Source organism: Polistes fuscatus, unplaced genomic scaffold, assembly GCF_010416935.1.
Source record: "Polistes fuscatus isolate 324 unplaced genomic scaffold, CU_Pfus_HIC Scaffold6, whole genome shotgun sequence".
NCBI classification, from domain to species: Eukaryota; Metazoa; Arthropoda; class Insecta; order Hymenoptera; family Vespidae; genus Polistes; species Polistes fuscatus.
The window spans coordinates 8,867,841-8,882,666 of record NW_025113140.1 but is presented as its reverse complement, the minus strand read 5'-3'; the positions used below and the strand labels follow the sequence as shown (position 1 = coordinate 8,882,666).

The window sequence follows — 14,826 nt, the reverse complement described above, 5'->3', positions numbered from 1 at the left end:
ACAGAGAGAGAGAGATAAATATAGATAGAGAGAGGTGTTTGTATTTGTGTAATTTATAGAATAATGTATTTGGACACTTGAATTTAGGCGATTATTAGTGTATTACAGTCTTTATCACTGTTTTGAAATTTAGAACAACGTACGAGAGGACACATCGATAGCAAATTTTAGGACGGCGAATGGAAAATGATATTAGACCTGTCAACTTATTAATAATATAGTTGTCTCTATGTATATGCATACATATATGTATATGTATAGTTAAATATATATATATATGTTAAGGTTTATTTTTAGTCGAATAATAGTCGATGAGAGACAAAAATTGGTCATAGTTTTTTTGCATATAAGATCGATTGCCCTACAAGGAACTCATCGATTGTTCCGGATTTTTTTTATACTATTGTTTATTGTCTAACGATTACTTAATATATTATTATTAATATTATTATTAATGTATAATTATTACAACGTTTTTTATTAAGAAAAGCGAAAAATTAACACTAATTAAATATCCACGACGATTAAACGCGATTAATTATTTTTTTTGTTGGTGTTAATATCGAGGATTTGAAAACGCGTTGGACACTTTTTGGTTTGTTTGTTATTTTTTTGTTTGTTTGTTTTTAAATTAAAATCGATCATTTAAATATTCGTCTCAAGTATATATAAACGAGATTCTTTTTATCAAAGCGTTCAATATTAAATATATTATATGTATATATTATTGGCCTAATTAGTTTCTAATACAACAATAACACAACAATAACATCGTTGTTGGCCGTCGTATGAACACCTAATACGAAGCTGATCAAACGCTATACTTATTACGCATTTATGCGTGTTACAATTACATATTATATGTATATATATATATATTTTTTGTTTAGAAATTATGTATGACCACGATCATTGTGCATTGCTCGCTATATTTTTGTATTGGTCAATTGGAAGAAATAAAAAAAAAATTTATATATATATGTATATAAAGGATTAAGGAATACAAGCGGTAGGTCTTTTAATTTTGTTTTACTTCAATTGTTGAAACATGTAAATCTTTCGTATAAAATTTGATAAACGTTTAATCCTTTCGTTAATGGGATCATAGCAAATTTCTATCTAAGGATACTTGCATTAAAGTATGCCGTAACGAAAGGGTTAACTATTATTAATTCTCGAGGTATTGGTGTTAAAATAATTAAAAAATACGCTCTTTTTTCTTTTCTTTTTGTTTGAAATTTTCTTACCGTCCTAACGAATAATTTTCTTCTATATGCGCTCAAAGAAAGATTTGATAATATTTGACGAGCACCGTATTCCTACCTAAAGTTGTCTCTTACCTACAAATTTTTCTAAATGTTATAATCTTTTTGTTACTTTTTCTTCTTTCTTTCTTTTCCAAGGCCTTGTTTCTTTTTCTATTTTTTTTTTCTTTATCGTTCGAAGACCACAAAGAAGATCATCTCGATCATCAATCCTTTCGTCGACATAAATCGGATCTATCGTATTCGCACATAGTTATAGTGACCACAGGATAATTGTCAATCTGATGGTCACTCCTCGTTCGCTATTTACGACATAATAAATTTCTGAATATTCGTCTGACGATGCTAACCTCGCCGCTTTCCAATTGGCGAAGATCTTCGGCATGTTTCTTGCTTGGTTCCGGCATCACGTCGTCGAGTATCTTCAATTCGCGTTGAGTGAAAACGAAATCCAAAGATTTTCGAATTCCGATCATCACCACGAGCTAAGCAAGCAAGCAAATTAACGTTTAACGACAAACAAATACGTACCTACGATAAATATAATTATTCAATTATATATACGATAAGATATTTTTCATCGACTCACCATCAATGGGAATAAAATAGAAGTGGTGCTAAACGATTTGATGATCCAAAGACACGCCAGACAAGTCAATTGTATAGCCGTGAAAATGTGGACGCGTTTTAATGGCACCTAAAGAATAATATCGTTCGAATAATCGTGAATAAGAAAATGAACAAAACAAAACAAAATGAAATTATCGTAAATACAAATATGTCAGGAAGAAAAGAAAAAAAGAAATTCGTACCTGCCGAAGGAACATATAATCTGGTTGGTACTTCACCGGCATAAGCATGATGAGTATTCTATCGAAGAATTGTAATCCTTTTAAAGACGCAACACCCATATAAAGGAAGACACCGAACAGTACTGGCATTGGTATGTGTCTTAACATAGGCGTCAGTAAAACGGAGCAACCGATCATTAAGAAGATCAGTATGTGCGTAACTCTCTGTTCTCTGACACCTAAAAATTGTGGTTTCTCCCCAGGTGCCGCGCACTCCGATTCCAATTTCAACGAGTTTACGTGATTTATCGAAAGCACCGTGGCAGCTACGAACCATGGTAATCCCATAACCGAACAGATTTCGATCAGGATCGCCAGGATAAACAGGTCCAGATGATAGCCGCATCCTTTCTGAACGATCATTCATATTTTTAATGATTAGTTTTATTGTTCAAATAATAACGACGATGATGATACTGATACTGATGATGATGATGATGATGATGATGATGATGATGATGATGATGATGATGGTGATGATCGTGGTGGTGGTATTCGTAATACGAATCGTATTTTATTACCTTTAATTTATTTTCTTTTCTATTAACGATCACCGCTGTGATCTGTTGATCCATAAAGATCAATATAGTGCCCAAGAGAGCTGGTAGAATAGCCACGATGGCGCTCCACCATGGATTATTCTGAAAAGGCCAAATCATCCATCCCCGGCCATCCAAGGTCGGTTTGAATTCTTCAGGTACTTCTAACTTTGGCGTTGGGATACCCACGAAGTGATCCAACAAGGACATAGAAAAGATTGCTATTATAACAGCAAAATCGCTGACCACTTGTCTGACCTATAAAACAAAAATTAGTTCAAAACCTCGAAGACAATATTTCTTGAATTATCCGTTTTTAAAAATTACCTTAGATGGAAAGAAAAGAGCATTCTTAAAGTCCTTCATCTCGATGGATAACAAGAAGGTGCCCATGAAAAGGATAATTGACATGAGGAACACATCGGGTACAGGTTGCTGTATGTTACAACTATCTCCCATCAGCGTGCCATTGTAACTCTGAAAGAACCAATAACGAAGTTGTCTTGGAAAGTTTCTCGGATCAAAGGATAAGTTTTCTTTTTTTTTTTGTTTCCTTTGATATTTTATTCCCCTTTTAATCGTATCAAAACTTGTATTTATTACCAACGAAACCGGTCGTTTGAATGTCTTTGATCGTTTAAATTATAGTAATCGAAAATTTCCACGAACCTGGCACGCAGTCCGATTCAGATTCGTCCAATTGACGTTCTCAGTGCCGTAAAGCGAACTATCGTTCGGTGGTTTGCACCAACAATCGTAAGCCAAGTGATCGTTGGCGTGAGTATTTATGGGATACTTTTTGCCAATCGAGAGGACGTTTTCCACAGCCTGCATTTGATCGTGAAAAATAAAAAAGAAAAAGAGAAAGGAAAAGGTTAGATAAAAGAAGAAGAAAAATAAGAAGAAGAAGAAGAAGAAGAAAAATTTGATATATAAAATGGTTAGCAGTGATTTGGAAGCCCGAACCGTTCGATCGACCACGGTCGACCTAGATGTCGACGAAGGTTTTCGCTGATGGTGCAATTTTTTCAAGCACGCACACTTTAAGATATCCAATTAAGCTCATCGTGCATCCTATATGTTGTTTCAATATAATCGTAAGAGCGGATATGTAATACACACACACACATACACTCATACATACACATATGATTTGCTGTTTAGATATTCGGTATATATAGTAAGATTAATTAATCACTCACCTTGTAAATAAAAATGAAAGCGATGAGGGTGGCAAAATTTTCTTCCGTAAAACGAGTTATGTAGCAGACGAAGGCGCTCGCGTCAAGGGCAACGAGGGTTAACAAAATGACGGCGGTCCACGTGCCGATCCAGAAACGAAATGACATGTAATTCCAATCGGATTGTTTGCAAAATTCAAATACAATGGTTTCGAAGACCAATACGGGACCGGTTGATCCAAGAATGGTTAACGGTTGTCCGGAGAAAAATCCATATCCTAGTCCGCATACGAAACCGGAAACCAACGATTCCATAGCGGCCATGTTTTTTCCCGTAGCTTCGCTCAGTAGACCACCGAAAGTGATGATTGGTGAGAGACAGGCAAAGTATAAGAAAATGAAGGACGCGACGCATTGCAAAGCTAACGCATCTTTGAAATCAGAAATGTAAAATGGCGCTTTTCTTTTGATATCGTTTATCAGCCCACCAAATAATCTTCCAGTTCTCGACAAACCGGATTCTTCTCTTTGCTTCTGTTCGTCGGCTTCTTCGTCAACTTCTTCTTTCGGTTTCTCCTCTTTCGGTCTTTTCCTAACTTCCTAAGAAAAATCAGATAACATCGAAATCATTATTACACGTAACGAGGAATACGTGACAACGTATTAATGAACGATTTATCGTAAAAAGAAAGACGCTCTACTTGCGACGGAATGGCAGCTGGCGGTTCGATTCTAATCGTAGGATCCCACTCGCCCGGTGGTAAAACGGTAACAGCATCTAGAAACTCATCAATACCGGCAAGAAGGTGATTCCTATTTTTGGCCTTGTAAGCGACATCGTGGAAGACCTCGTCGGACATTAACGTCGCCATTGCTCGTCCAATTTCATGGAAACCCGAAATTCCACCCTACGAAATATTCATTTACCCACTCTTTTTAACCATACAATGTTCGTAACACTCTCTAAAAGATAATTAAGTTTCCTTTTAATTTCATTTATATATCGTACCATGGGTCCTAAAAGTACGAAGATAAATCTCGTTGGCACGGGTACCTCCGTAAGATCACCCATTATTCCTGCCTGACTGAGTCGTATGAAGGCGGACAAGGTCTTGTCAAGAAAATCAACCTCCCCCACGAGAATGTTACTGGCTTCCGCCCCCGCTGGTATTTTTCTCATAAAATGTGTATTACCCTACGCGATTTAGAAATATTCTTGTGTTACATTTCAACCTTCTTTTTTTCTTTTTTTAATTAATTATAAGTAAAAGAAATCAAAGCAACGGAAACTAACCCGATGATTGGCATCCCCATTTTCCAAAGCGGAAGAACTGTGATTCCTGCTGATCGAAACGCTGCTAGGACTTCGATCGATTCCGTTGGCACCTGGTTCTTGTCCTGAAATTGATCTAGCTTACTGCTTACTGCTTTGTCTATTTTTTTTTTTTTTTTTTTATAATATTTATTGTACCATCTTTAATCTCACAACAAGACGATCACTAACGGAATCCTTGGACAACAAAGATTTGGATATTTCATTTCTTAAAAGCGTCGAAAGTTTCGAGAAGCTGCCATCGATTTCATGGGGAAGGGGGAAGCAGGAGAGGGGTCTTTCGTTGACTGTAAATGTATGAGTAAATGTCAAGGATAGAATACGTTTGGAACAGCTTTTCGAAAGACTGTTCTATTACTAGTATTGCATATCGTAAATTTTCTCGAATAACAAAGGTAAAACACGATTCTGTTTCTGTTAAATATCGTTTTACATTTTCATTCTATTTCCAGGTAAAAATATGATTACGTATATATATATATACAGTCAAGATAAACAAGTTTTATACAATAAAATGTTAACCTACGACCCTTTCAAATCAGAAAATTTCAAAGTGCAAAAGGGTAAGGGATTTATTTTCTCTACCTCGAGTTTCCTTAACGAGATTTTATATTTACACAAGGAAACCCTGTTATTAAAATTCTTTTCATAAATCGAGTGCAGCTACTCGTCGTCGTCGTCAGTGTCTCACGTCGTATCTCAGTTTTCCCAAACAATAAATAAAACACATTAGTGGACAGTTAATATAAATTATTACAAAATGCAAGCAGCAGGTGTATATTTATAATATGTAGAGTTATGTATATGCGCGAATATGTTTGCTACGTGTGCTCATCAGTATTTCCTTATGCAAGAGGAAAAAAATGCAGACGAGTGTTTGAAAAAATAATTGAACATTAAAAATGGTTGCTACGCAATGCATGCAAATGAGTATGAGGTGTGTGTATGCGTTAATTGTTTAGCAAGATTTTTAGTGAGATACAATAGTAAAAATTTATAAAAAAAAAAAAGAAAAAAAAACCATGAAGAGACAAAGATAAGGATAATATTTAAAAGAAGGGAGCAAGCAGAGTAAAGCGGTTTACCGGGATTGCCGGGAATGGCAAGGAAACGGCCGCCAGCATTCATTGGTGCTCCACCGGCCTGATTTGTTGCACCGGCGATCGCCGGAACGGAATTCGATTCCTCCACTACAAATGAGCATGAAACACACACCAGGGTATTCTTTCTTTATTTACAGAGGAAGATAATACAATTCTACCGTGGCTCTCCGAATCTTATTATCGATAAAATACGCCCTCCCCCCACTCCCTTTCCCGTCGATTTATTCCAAATATAAATTCCTTTCACGGATTTATTATTTTATAATTAACGAAAATTATCGTCGCATAGCAATAGAAAAATGATTCTATAAAGTAAATCATATATTTATCGAATCGGTTCATTGTCAACAAAATTACCCGTCACGTTTGAGCGTACGATTGTATTGATTGTATTAATTAATATTTGTTATTGTTGTTGTTCGTATTTCGATAAACTAATTCGTGTCCACGCGACATTCGAAGTGAAAAATCGTCCTTCGAGAAAATAACCGTACGCGTCATTTCGAACACGATGCTTTGCTTTGCTTTTCTTTGACGAGCATGTGATGTTCAGAGTTGTTATGCAAGGCTTTTAAAAGCCACGGAAATGCACGCACGCGATCTTACGAACGTAAATGCGGATCGAGAGTTTCTTTACGAATCGTTGCATTTATTCTGATTAAAAAAAAAAAAAAAGAAAAAACAGTAGAAAATGTTAGTCGGGTAAGAATCATTGGTTGATAATGGCCGTTCTATATTTTTTCCCCCGGATACAGGATATACATCTAGAAATCACGTGCGCATCACACAATAAGACCGAAACGTCATGCTTCTCACGATCCTGAAGTTTTGCAACGTTTCATAGTTAGTAAGTAGAGAAATGCGATACGAGTCAGACACGATGGGCCAACAACTCGTGTCAGAAACTTTTGTAATATTTCGTTAGAGAAAAAAAAATATATATATATATATTTAACATACTCGAACCTGACGAGATAAAAAAGATTATTAATAAATTACGTGTGATAATGACAAAATTATTCTAAACATTTAGAGATCAAATATACGAACACATTTTTACACGGGATTACAATAAGAAATGGATAATAAAAAAAAATTAAAAAAGAATGAAAAGATAGTGTTAAGATAAAGATAAGACCTGTGTGCATAATTCGTATATAATAACAAATTCATATCTATAGACAATAATGAAATGAATTGGACACTGTCTAACCTTTAAGCTGACACATGGCGAACCACGCCGTAAATCCCACCACGTGGGGTATGCCGATTTCGGCTTGCGCATAAACAAGAAATCGTTTAAATCAATAATTATATATTTTCATAGACAATTTATCGCGAGATACATATTTTATTTGAGTTAATCCTAAAATTCCCCAGCTTCCCAGATTCCTTCCTATTCGTTCGATTAAACGGCAATTGGAAACGAGTTTCGATAAGAACGGAGAAATGAGATTGCAGGGTGTATTGTTAGAAGGGGTCGTATTAGTAATCAAATAAGTAACGTTAGTCGATGATTACGTATACGATGAACAAACGATTAAGGATTAGCGTGATGAACAACGCGTTGTCGCGATTTTACAAATACAATTAAAAAATCAAGCGTTAACGAATATCCCAGTGAATAAACCAATACAGGCTTCAGCAGAACTGGCCTACATTGTACCTGGTACCAGAAGGTAAGGCCCTTTGAGATCTTTAGCTTCTTTCGAAAGCAAGGCCGTGTTTGGGTTCGGACAACTGCTGCTACGACCAACTGAGGGCGCATAGGCGTCCCCGGGTTCACGACGCTCCTGCAAATCTGACGTCAACAAGGCATGCATACCACATGTACAGCAGTTTTCTGGAAAATGCCGTTGTCCTGTCTTTAGCCCAATTTCTTTCAATTCTATTTTCTTTTCTTCTTTTTTTATTCATTTACCGACTCTTTATTGCATCGCGTTCCATTAAGCTTTGAATTATACAATGGGGGGTTTTTAAACAAATATCGAAAGTATATCACTGAATTTCTTCATAACTTTAATAATGAAATAAATACGAAAGAAAAGTTATTTTTAACGTAAAGGATAACGTGAAGTAATATATATATATATAAATGGACAAAAAAGTAGAGAATATAAAAGAGAAGAAAAAAATTAATGGTTAAATAATGCATATTTTTTTTCTTTATTCCGAAGTTTTCTTTTTTCTCTTTCTCGTGAGAGAATCGAGCGCCTGAAAGTATGTAACCCCGCGTACGCGTGCGTATAAATCGTTACCTTTTTATTTTCTTTTCCCCCAAGTACGATTAAGTACGATACCGAAGTGTCGTTAAAAGTTTGCCGTCTTTCGTGGATGTTGTCTAACATAAGACGATTATATCCCCGGATTTATGGTAAAGTAATTAAGTTGTAAATAAATATATATATACTACATATATGCTACGATAAATGCAGTAATGTGACCAATAGAGTAAGACATTTTATAGATTGCCCAATCAATTTCTAGTTTGTACGATGCAGAAAAAAAAGACATGTTCCCATCCTTCCCTCAACCCCCTTGCAACTCTTCTCGACTGATGTGAGTTAAATACTCGTTTCAATCTGACGCAACCCTGAAAAATCCCTGACAAAACTTGAAGGTAAGAAACGTTTACCGAAGCACATTTTACTGACATTGCGTGGACAATCTATACAATGCCCATGAATTCTCTACATTGACCGTAACACATATACGTCATTTTCCTTGTATTCATTCAGATAAAAATTTCATTGGAATTATCGTAATTAAAAAGAGAGAAAAAATAAGATAAAATAACTTACTCTTCGAAGACGAATGATTACGGCCGATCTCTGCCAAGGATCTGATAATCGGTAATCTCGACATATTGTTGTCCTTGCGTCTTTCGTGCTGATGTCGATGTCTCACCAAAAGTGCTTCCCTTACCTGATATTGAAAAGAAATAAAAAGAAGAAAGATAGAAAAGCAATTCGTAGTTCACGAGTTTGATCGATGACTCGATGAAAAGTTAACGTGAATAATATTTCTAAAGTAAAATCGTATTTCTCGAATTATCCTAACCTTTTCTCGAGTCTCGATCGGTAGTGAACCTTTATTGATCATGTTATCCAAGGCCAGATCAGCTATCTGTTCGAGACTGTTGGCTTCCATGTCAAGCATAACAGTTCCATTCAAAAGCAAACTTCTCAATTCGAAGAGCGAGTGTAACGATAACGTTGCTACGTGTGGTTTGCTCCACCTGTTTCCACCTTCTTCAACGTCTTCCTCGAATTTGATCCACCTATTGTGAGAAATGTAAAGAGAAAAGAGAACAAAATTGGATAGTTGTTTAAATTCAATATTAAATCTTTCCAATCGTATATCGATCAAAGAAACCAACAGACAACAGTTATTCGAGTATTACAGAACTCTTTGAGTTTCTATAAAAATTTATTAAGTTGACTAAACGATATTTTTTTTGAAAAATTCACCAATGTGTTTCTACGTTTTTTTTAAACATTTGTGCATCGAATTAATGGATGATTTGTGAATTCATTCCGATCTGTAAGGATACGCGTGCTGATATTATTTAAATAGAATCCCAAAGAGTTAATTAAAAATAGTTGGTCGAGATTGGAATAAACAAAAAAAAAGAAAAAAAAGAAATAAATAAATGATGATGCATTGCCTAGCGGTTTCCTTCCATTCCATTTCATCTCCATCCTTGACAAGTTCTTCCATTTCGGAAAAGAGAGGATGCGATTCGTGAGCATCGTCCCCGACTTCCTCGCCGAGAATAAATTGCACTCTCTGGGCCGGTGGCGTGACTGAAAAAAACGGATATTACGTTTTTCAATGGTGGTACCGTTCGTTTCATTGAGATGAGAGAAAAGTAAAAAAGAAAAAAAAAAAAAATACAAGAAAAGATAGGAAGAAAGAAAGATGGTAGTACCACGTAGTACGAGAGATCTAAATTACAAAAAAAAAAAAAATAATAATAATAATAATAATATAGTAATAGAGTAATATTAGAGTAATAATAGTAGTAGAGTAATATTAATGAAACGCGATTTTAAAAATAAATATCGATTAAATCGTAAATGAATTAAACGATGTGAAATTAAGTTTTTTGTTTTTTTTTTTTTTGTATAATTATCGTGCTGTAATATATCACCGATATATCATTCGTTTGTTCGAAAAGTAATTAAATTTTTGTTTTCTTTCTAACATAGATTTCGTTATCCACGAGTCTATCTATCGATACTTTAATTCATACTTTAAATCTCGAAATTATTTGACACGTTGCAGCATTCATCGATCATTTAAAAAAATTCTTCGGATTTTCTATATGAAAAAAAAAAAAAAAGAATAGAAAATAATTCCCTTTTTTTATTTACCATTAGAGAAAAAACGTAATTACTTTTTGAACAATCAAATAAATATCTGTAGTAGTATTAGTTATCGTGCAAAAATGCTTTTGTGACAAAATTCGAACGAATATTCGATTAGTAAAGATCAACGTGAAACAAAAATTGGTATTCGTAGAAAAAATTGTTCAAACGTGGTGCAAAATATATGCAAAAATAATGTGTCAAGAAAAATAATTTGAAGTATCACACCTACGCGTAGAAGAAATTTGATATTTAAAAAAATCATCCCTTTAACATATTTTTCGATCGAGTGATGCATGCTTAACACATTGACGAAATGTTGTTGATTTTTATCTTTTTTTTTAAAAAAAAACGACTGTTACGTTGTAATATTGCTCTCGTATTTTATTTAATAATCGTATTTTATTTCTTAACCTTTATCCCTTCCCTCAGGCAACAAACTTTTTTCCTATCTCGGTGTATTAAATAATATGACATAATCGAATTGGTGTATAAAATTGCATACATGATCGTTACTTGTGTATAATAATAATTCTAACGATAATTCGTATAGAACAGAAAAAGTGATTAACATAATGGTACGACGTTATAATTATTATAATTATAATAATATATTATATTTATTATTAATAAATAATAATAAAATATAAATATATATTATAATATATAAAATAATTAAATATATAAAATAATAATAATATATATTATTATATTATAATAATAATATATATATATATATACACATATATGTATATGTATACGTGCATAGAACGATACGTATAATTGGGGAGACTTTTTTTAAAAGGATCTGGCTTACATATCATCTCGCCGTCGGGGTCGCAAATGCTCGCGAGACGAGACCTGCGCTTCATCACCAATTGTCCTGAAATGTCAGTAGACAAAAAAACACGACAAAGAGAGATCTACACAACGTTGTCTAGAAAAAACAATGATCAAATTCAAACGGTATTCTCCTAAAAGCTCGATTTCGAATTCGAACTTTTCTTTTTAACTCTTTTGTCATTCAACAATTTTTTTCTTCTTTTTCCCAATTCATTTTTTTTCGTCGTTGATCGAGCTTGAAGAAGATAGGAAGTTAGGGCTGAGGGTAGAACTGGGGCTTGGGAGTAAGGGGAGGATTGGGGGGGGGGGTAAAAAGTGGAATCCGCTTTTATGCACAATTTCGTTTTCATCGATGGGGATCAATCTGAACGAACGATCGAATCTTCTACAAAATTTATTTTCAATACCATCCGAACTATCCTACAAGAAAAAAGAACTTACCTGGGCGCATAAAAGCGGCCGATCATGTTAAACGAACAGGTAATATAATAAATACAAACTTTTTCCGATTGATTTTTAAATCGATTTCAACGTTAGACTATGCATCTCGCATTGTTTCTTCTCTTGCTTTGTTAAGAAGAGAGAGAGAGAAGGAAGAAAATGAAAAAGGCAAAAGTAAAAAAGGAACAAAACAAAAGAAGAAGGGAAAAAGAAAGTGGAAAGCCGTTACGACGACAACCTCCTCGAAGAATTGGGTTGAAAAGTCTTTTTTAAAAAAGAGAAAAAATGAAGAGAGAGAGAGAGAACAAGAGAAAGAAAGAAAGAGAGAGAGAGAAGAGTATCGATCAGCGTCCTGCATACTCGGTGTGCCAGAAGAAGGGTGAATACCCGTCCGAGTCTCGTACAAGTGGTTGGCGCTTTGCCACGCGCCGTTTCAAAGTGCATTGCAACGAGTGCAACGAGTGCAACGAAGAGCAACGATCCTCTCTCTCGCTCTCTCTCTCTCTCTCTCTTATCTCATTCTTTCCATTCCTCTCTTTACGTCTAACGTTTATATATACGTTCCTTCTTTTTCTTCATCTTTTTCGTATTCTATTTACCCTAAAAACGTTCAAAACTTTGTTCTAATAGACGAGACCGTAACGCGCATAGGTACGAGCCCTCGACAAAATAACAAGCGCCCTTTTTTGTTTTGTTTTTTGTATTACGCTTTGAATTATTCCGTTCCTAATGCTCGAAAATTAAATTGACGACGAGGACGAATCTGATTGTAAGTAAAAAAAAAAAGAAAAAAAAAAGAGAAAAAAAAGAAGTAGAAAAGAAAAAGGTGTTAAAAAAAATGAGATCGTAATAATAATAATAATAATTCAACTTACTGGGTCTGTCGTTGTCGGTATCATCGTTACTCTCCCCATAAGATTGCCGTTGGGAATGATGGTGTTTATGATGACGACGGTGTCTTCTCTCTCCGGGTAAATGTACACCCACATAGACCGTGTGTGCTCGGTGACCTGTAAGCAGATGAAAGTGTGGAGTCGTCTATGTCGAACCCGTTGTGTTGTTCCGTGATTAACAATTATGCTCGGATAATTCTAACCGTATATATATATATATATATATATCACATTTCTATTACCATCGAATATTCGATATATTTAGTAATCTGACATTATCCTATGTTTCAAAGAAAAATCGATAAATATCGTAACGTTAACGATACTCAATTAAAAAATATATTACAATAGTGTAATAGGTAATCATTCTGTAACACGTTAAATATGTTCGTAAAAAATACCGTGTTGTGTTAAACCGTGTAGAATTCATTGTACCATCGTGTCATTATTTTAAGATAATTTAGTTTCGTAAATATGTTAAGCAAATATCATCTTATCCAGTGCTGTAAAAATACACTGTTGTATCACCAAAAGATTTGTCGCAAATATATGAATCATGCTATAACGAAACCGTGTTATAGGAGTGCTATCTGGTATATATGTATATGTATATATAGAAGTGTATATCCATATGGTGTTACTTTTCTATATGGTTAAAAATCGTTAAAGCGAAAACGACCTCATTTCGATGAACTCGTTCATCCGCGTCTTACCTATGATTATAAACAGAGAAATAACGATTTTTGAAGCACCTACTGTCCTAAGTGAGCAAACAACGAAGCCAGATATTCGTATAACAGCTGACCTATGCGCGTGGAAAGGTATTATTAGCGATTAAGGGGGAGTCCTTCATACTTTCAAACCACCTTTCTCACCTCCACCCCCCTCGAATATATCCTATATTCCTCTTTGGATTCTAGGTTAGGGCTGAGACCTTGAATTTCACGATAAATGGATATCTTACCTTCGTAATCCTTCTCGGTGTAAGATTGGTGGGTGATACGAGCACCTGGATCTTTCGGTGCCTCATCGTCGGCTATTCCAGCCACGTGGGTTGCACTACCACCCCCTCCTCCTCCTCCTCCTCCTCTTCCTCCTCCTCTTCCTCCTCTACCGCCACCCCCTCCATCACCTACTCCAATCCCAGGCTGCATCCACGGTCTGACAATTAAAAAGATTGTATTGTTCTTTTTGTCCCCCCCCACCACCACTCTCTTCGTTCATCCCCCGTCAACAATAGGGAGATTATTAAAATAAATGAGAAAGTCTAGTTCGCTTGGTTCATTTATAAAATCCTCCGTTCGTTCCTCAAGGGATCGTTGAAAGATTTCTCAAAGATGTTGTATCATTCGTACACGCAATAACGGGTCAACGCACTATACCCCCTTTAATCATTTCATTTCCTTTGCGGAAAACGTTGAAAGCGTCTGATTCTTTGACTCATCGTCTACCCGTCTACCAATTTTCTACTTGTTCGAATATTTTATCCCATCACTCGTGATCTTTACCCAACTACTCACGTTTTTATTAGTTTATCGTACACGCGGGTATAATTAAGTTTTCATTTTACCTATTGCATTACATCTATTCTCGTATATTTAATTGTTTTGACATATCTGATTTGTACGTATCTATCTCACGATGATTCTTGTTCTATTATATGATATTAAAGAGAAAGAGAAAGAGAGAGAGAGAGGAAATGATTTTATTAAAAGATAAGGATGTTACGTAACATGAAATATAATAATATTCCAAGAGTCGATTTTCTATTCTAATTATATCTTTTATCGTGTAATATAATTATTATATAATCGTCAATTCTAGATCGTCAGTTTCGTGTTTTAGTTAGAAACCGCGTGACACATATAAATTTTAGACGCCCACCACGTTAAAGTTTCCTTCTTTTCACTACTCGTCCATCCGTTAATGTAATACTACACGATAATGAATTTAGAACGTTTCTACGTTAATACGTAATCTTCGTGAAAATGTTCAAGTTATCTCGCA

The 14,826-nt window shown here is 34.9% G+C and overlaps 1 protein-coding gene across 16 annotated transcripts in view; it reads right to left on the bottom strand.

Moving 5' to 3' along the window:
• Positions 1 to 14,826, bottom strand: part of LOC122523109 (sodium bicarbonate cotransporter 3) — a 29,955-nt gene that overhangs the window by 2,742 nt on the left and 12,387 nt on the right. For 6 of the 16 annotated variants that reach the window (XM_043644693.1, XM_043644694.1, XM_043644695.1 and 3 more), the window contains 18 exons: positions 13,784 to 13,980; positions 12,802 to 12,936; positions 11,460 to 11,534; positions 9,940 to 10,078; positions 9,333 to 9,552; positions 9,074 to 9,197; positions 7,939 to 8,115; positions 7,486 to 7,548; positions 5,131 to 5,234; positions 4,846 to 5,031; positions 4,538 to 4,744; positions 3,858 to 4,436; positions 3,325 to 3,483; positions 2,983 to 3,132; positions 2,638 to 2,913; positions 2,078 to 2,467; positions 1,855 to 1,962; positions 1,616 to 1,750 (listed from right to left, as the gene is read on the bottom strand). In XM_043644693.1, the coding sequence (XP_043500628.1) occupies positions 1,616 to 1,750; positions 1,855 to 1,962; positions 2,078 to 2,467; positions 2,638 to 2,913; positions 2,983 to 3,132; positions 3,325 to 3,483; positions 3,858 to 4,436; positions 4,538 to 4,744; positions 4,846 to 5,031; positions 5,131 to 5,234; positions 7,486 to 7,548; positions 7,939 to 8,115; positions 9,074 to 9,197; positions 9,333 to 9,552; positions 9,940 to 10,078; positions 11,460 to 11,534; positions 12,802 to 12,936; positions 13,784 to 13,973 (3,417 nt within the window). In that variant the 5' untranslated portion in view covers positions 13,974 to 13,980. Of the gene's footprint in view, positions 1 to 1,267; positions 1,751 to 1,854; positions 1,963 to 2,077; positions 2,468 to 2,637; positions 2,914 to 2,982; positions 3,133 to 3,324; positions 3,484 to 3,857; positions 4,437 to 4,537; positions 4,745 to 4,845; positions 5,032 to 5,130; positions 5,235 to 6,254; positions 6,360 to 7,485; positions 7,549 to 7,938; positions 8,116 to 9,073; positions 9,198 to 9,332; positions 9,553 to 9,939; positions 10,079 to 11,459; positions 11,535 to 12,801; positions 12,937 to 13,783; positions 13,981 to 14,826 lie in introns of those variants that run through there. The other 10 variants (XM_043644697.1, XM_043644692.1, XM_043644705.1 and 7 more) reach the window with 10 other exon arrangements.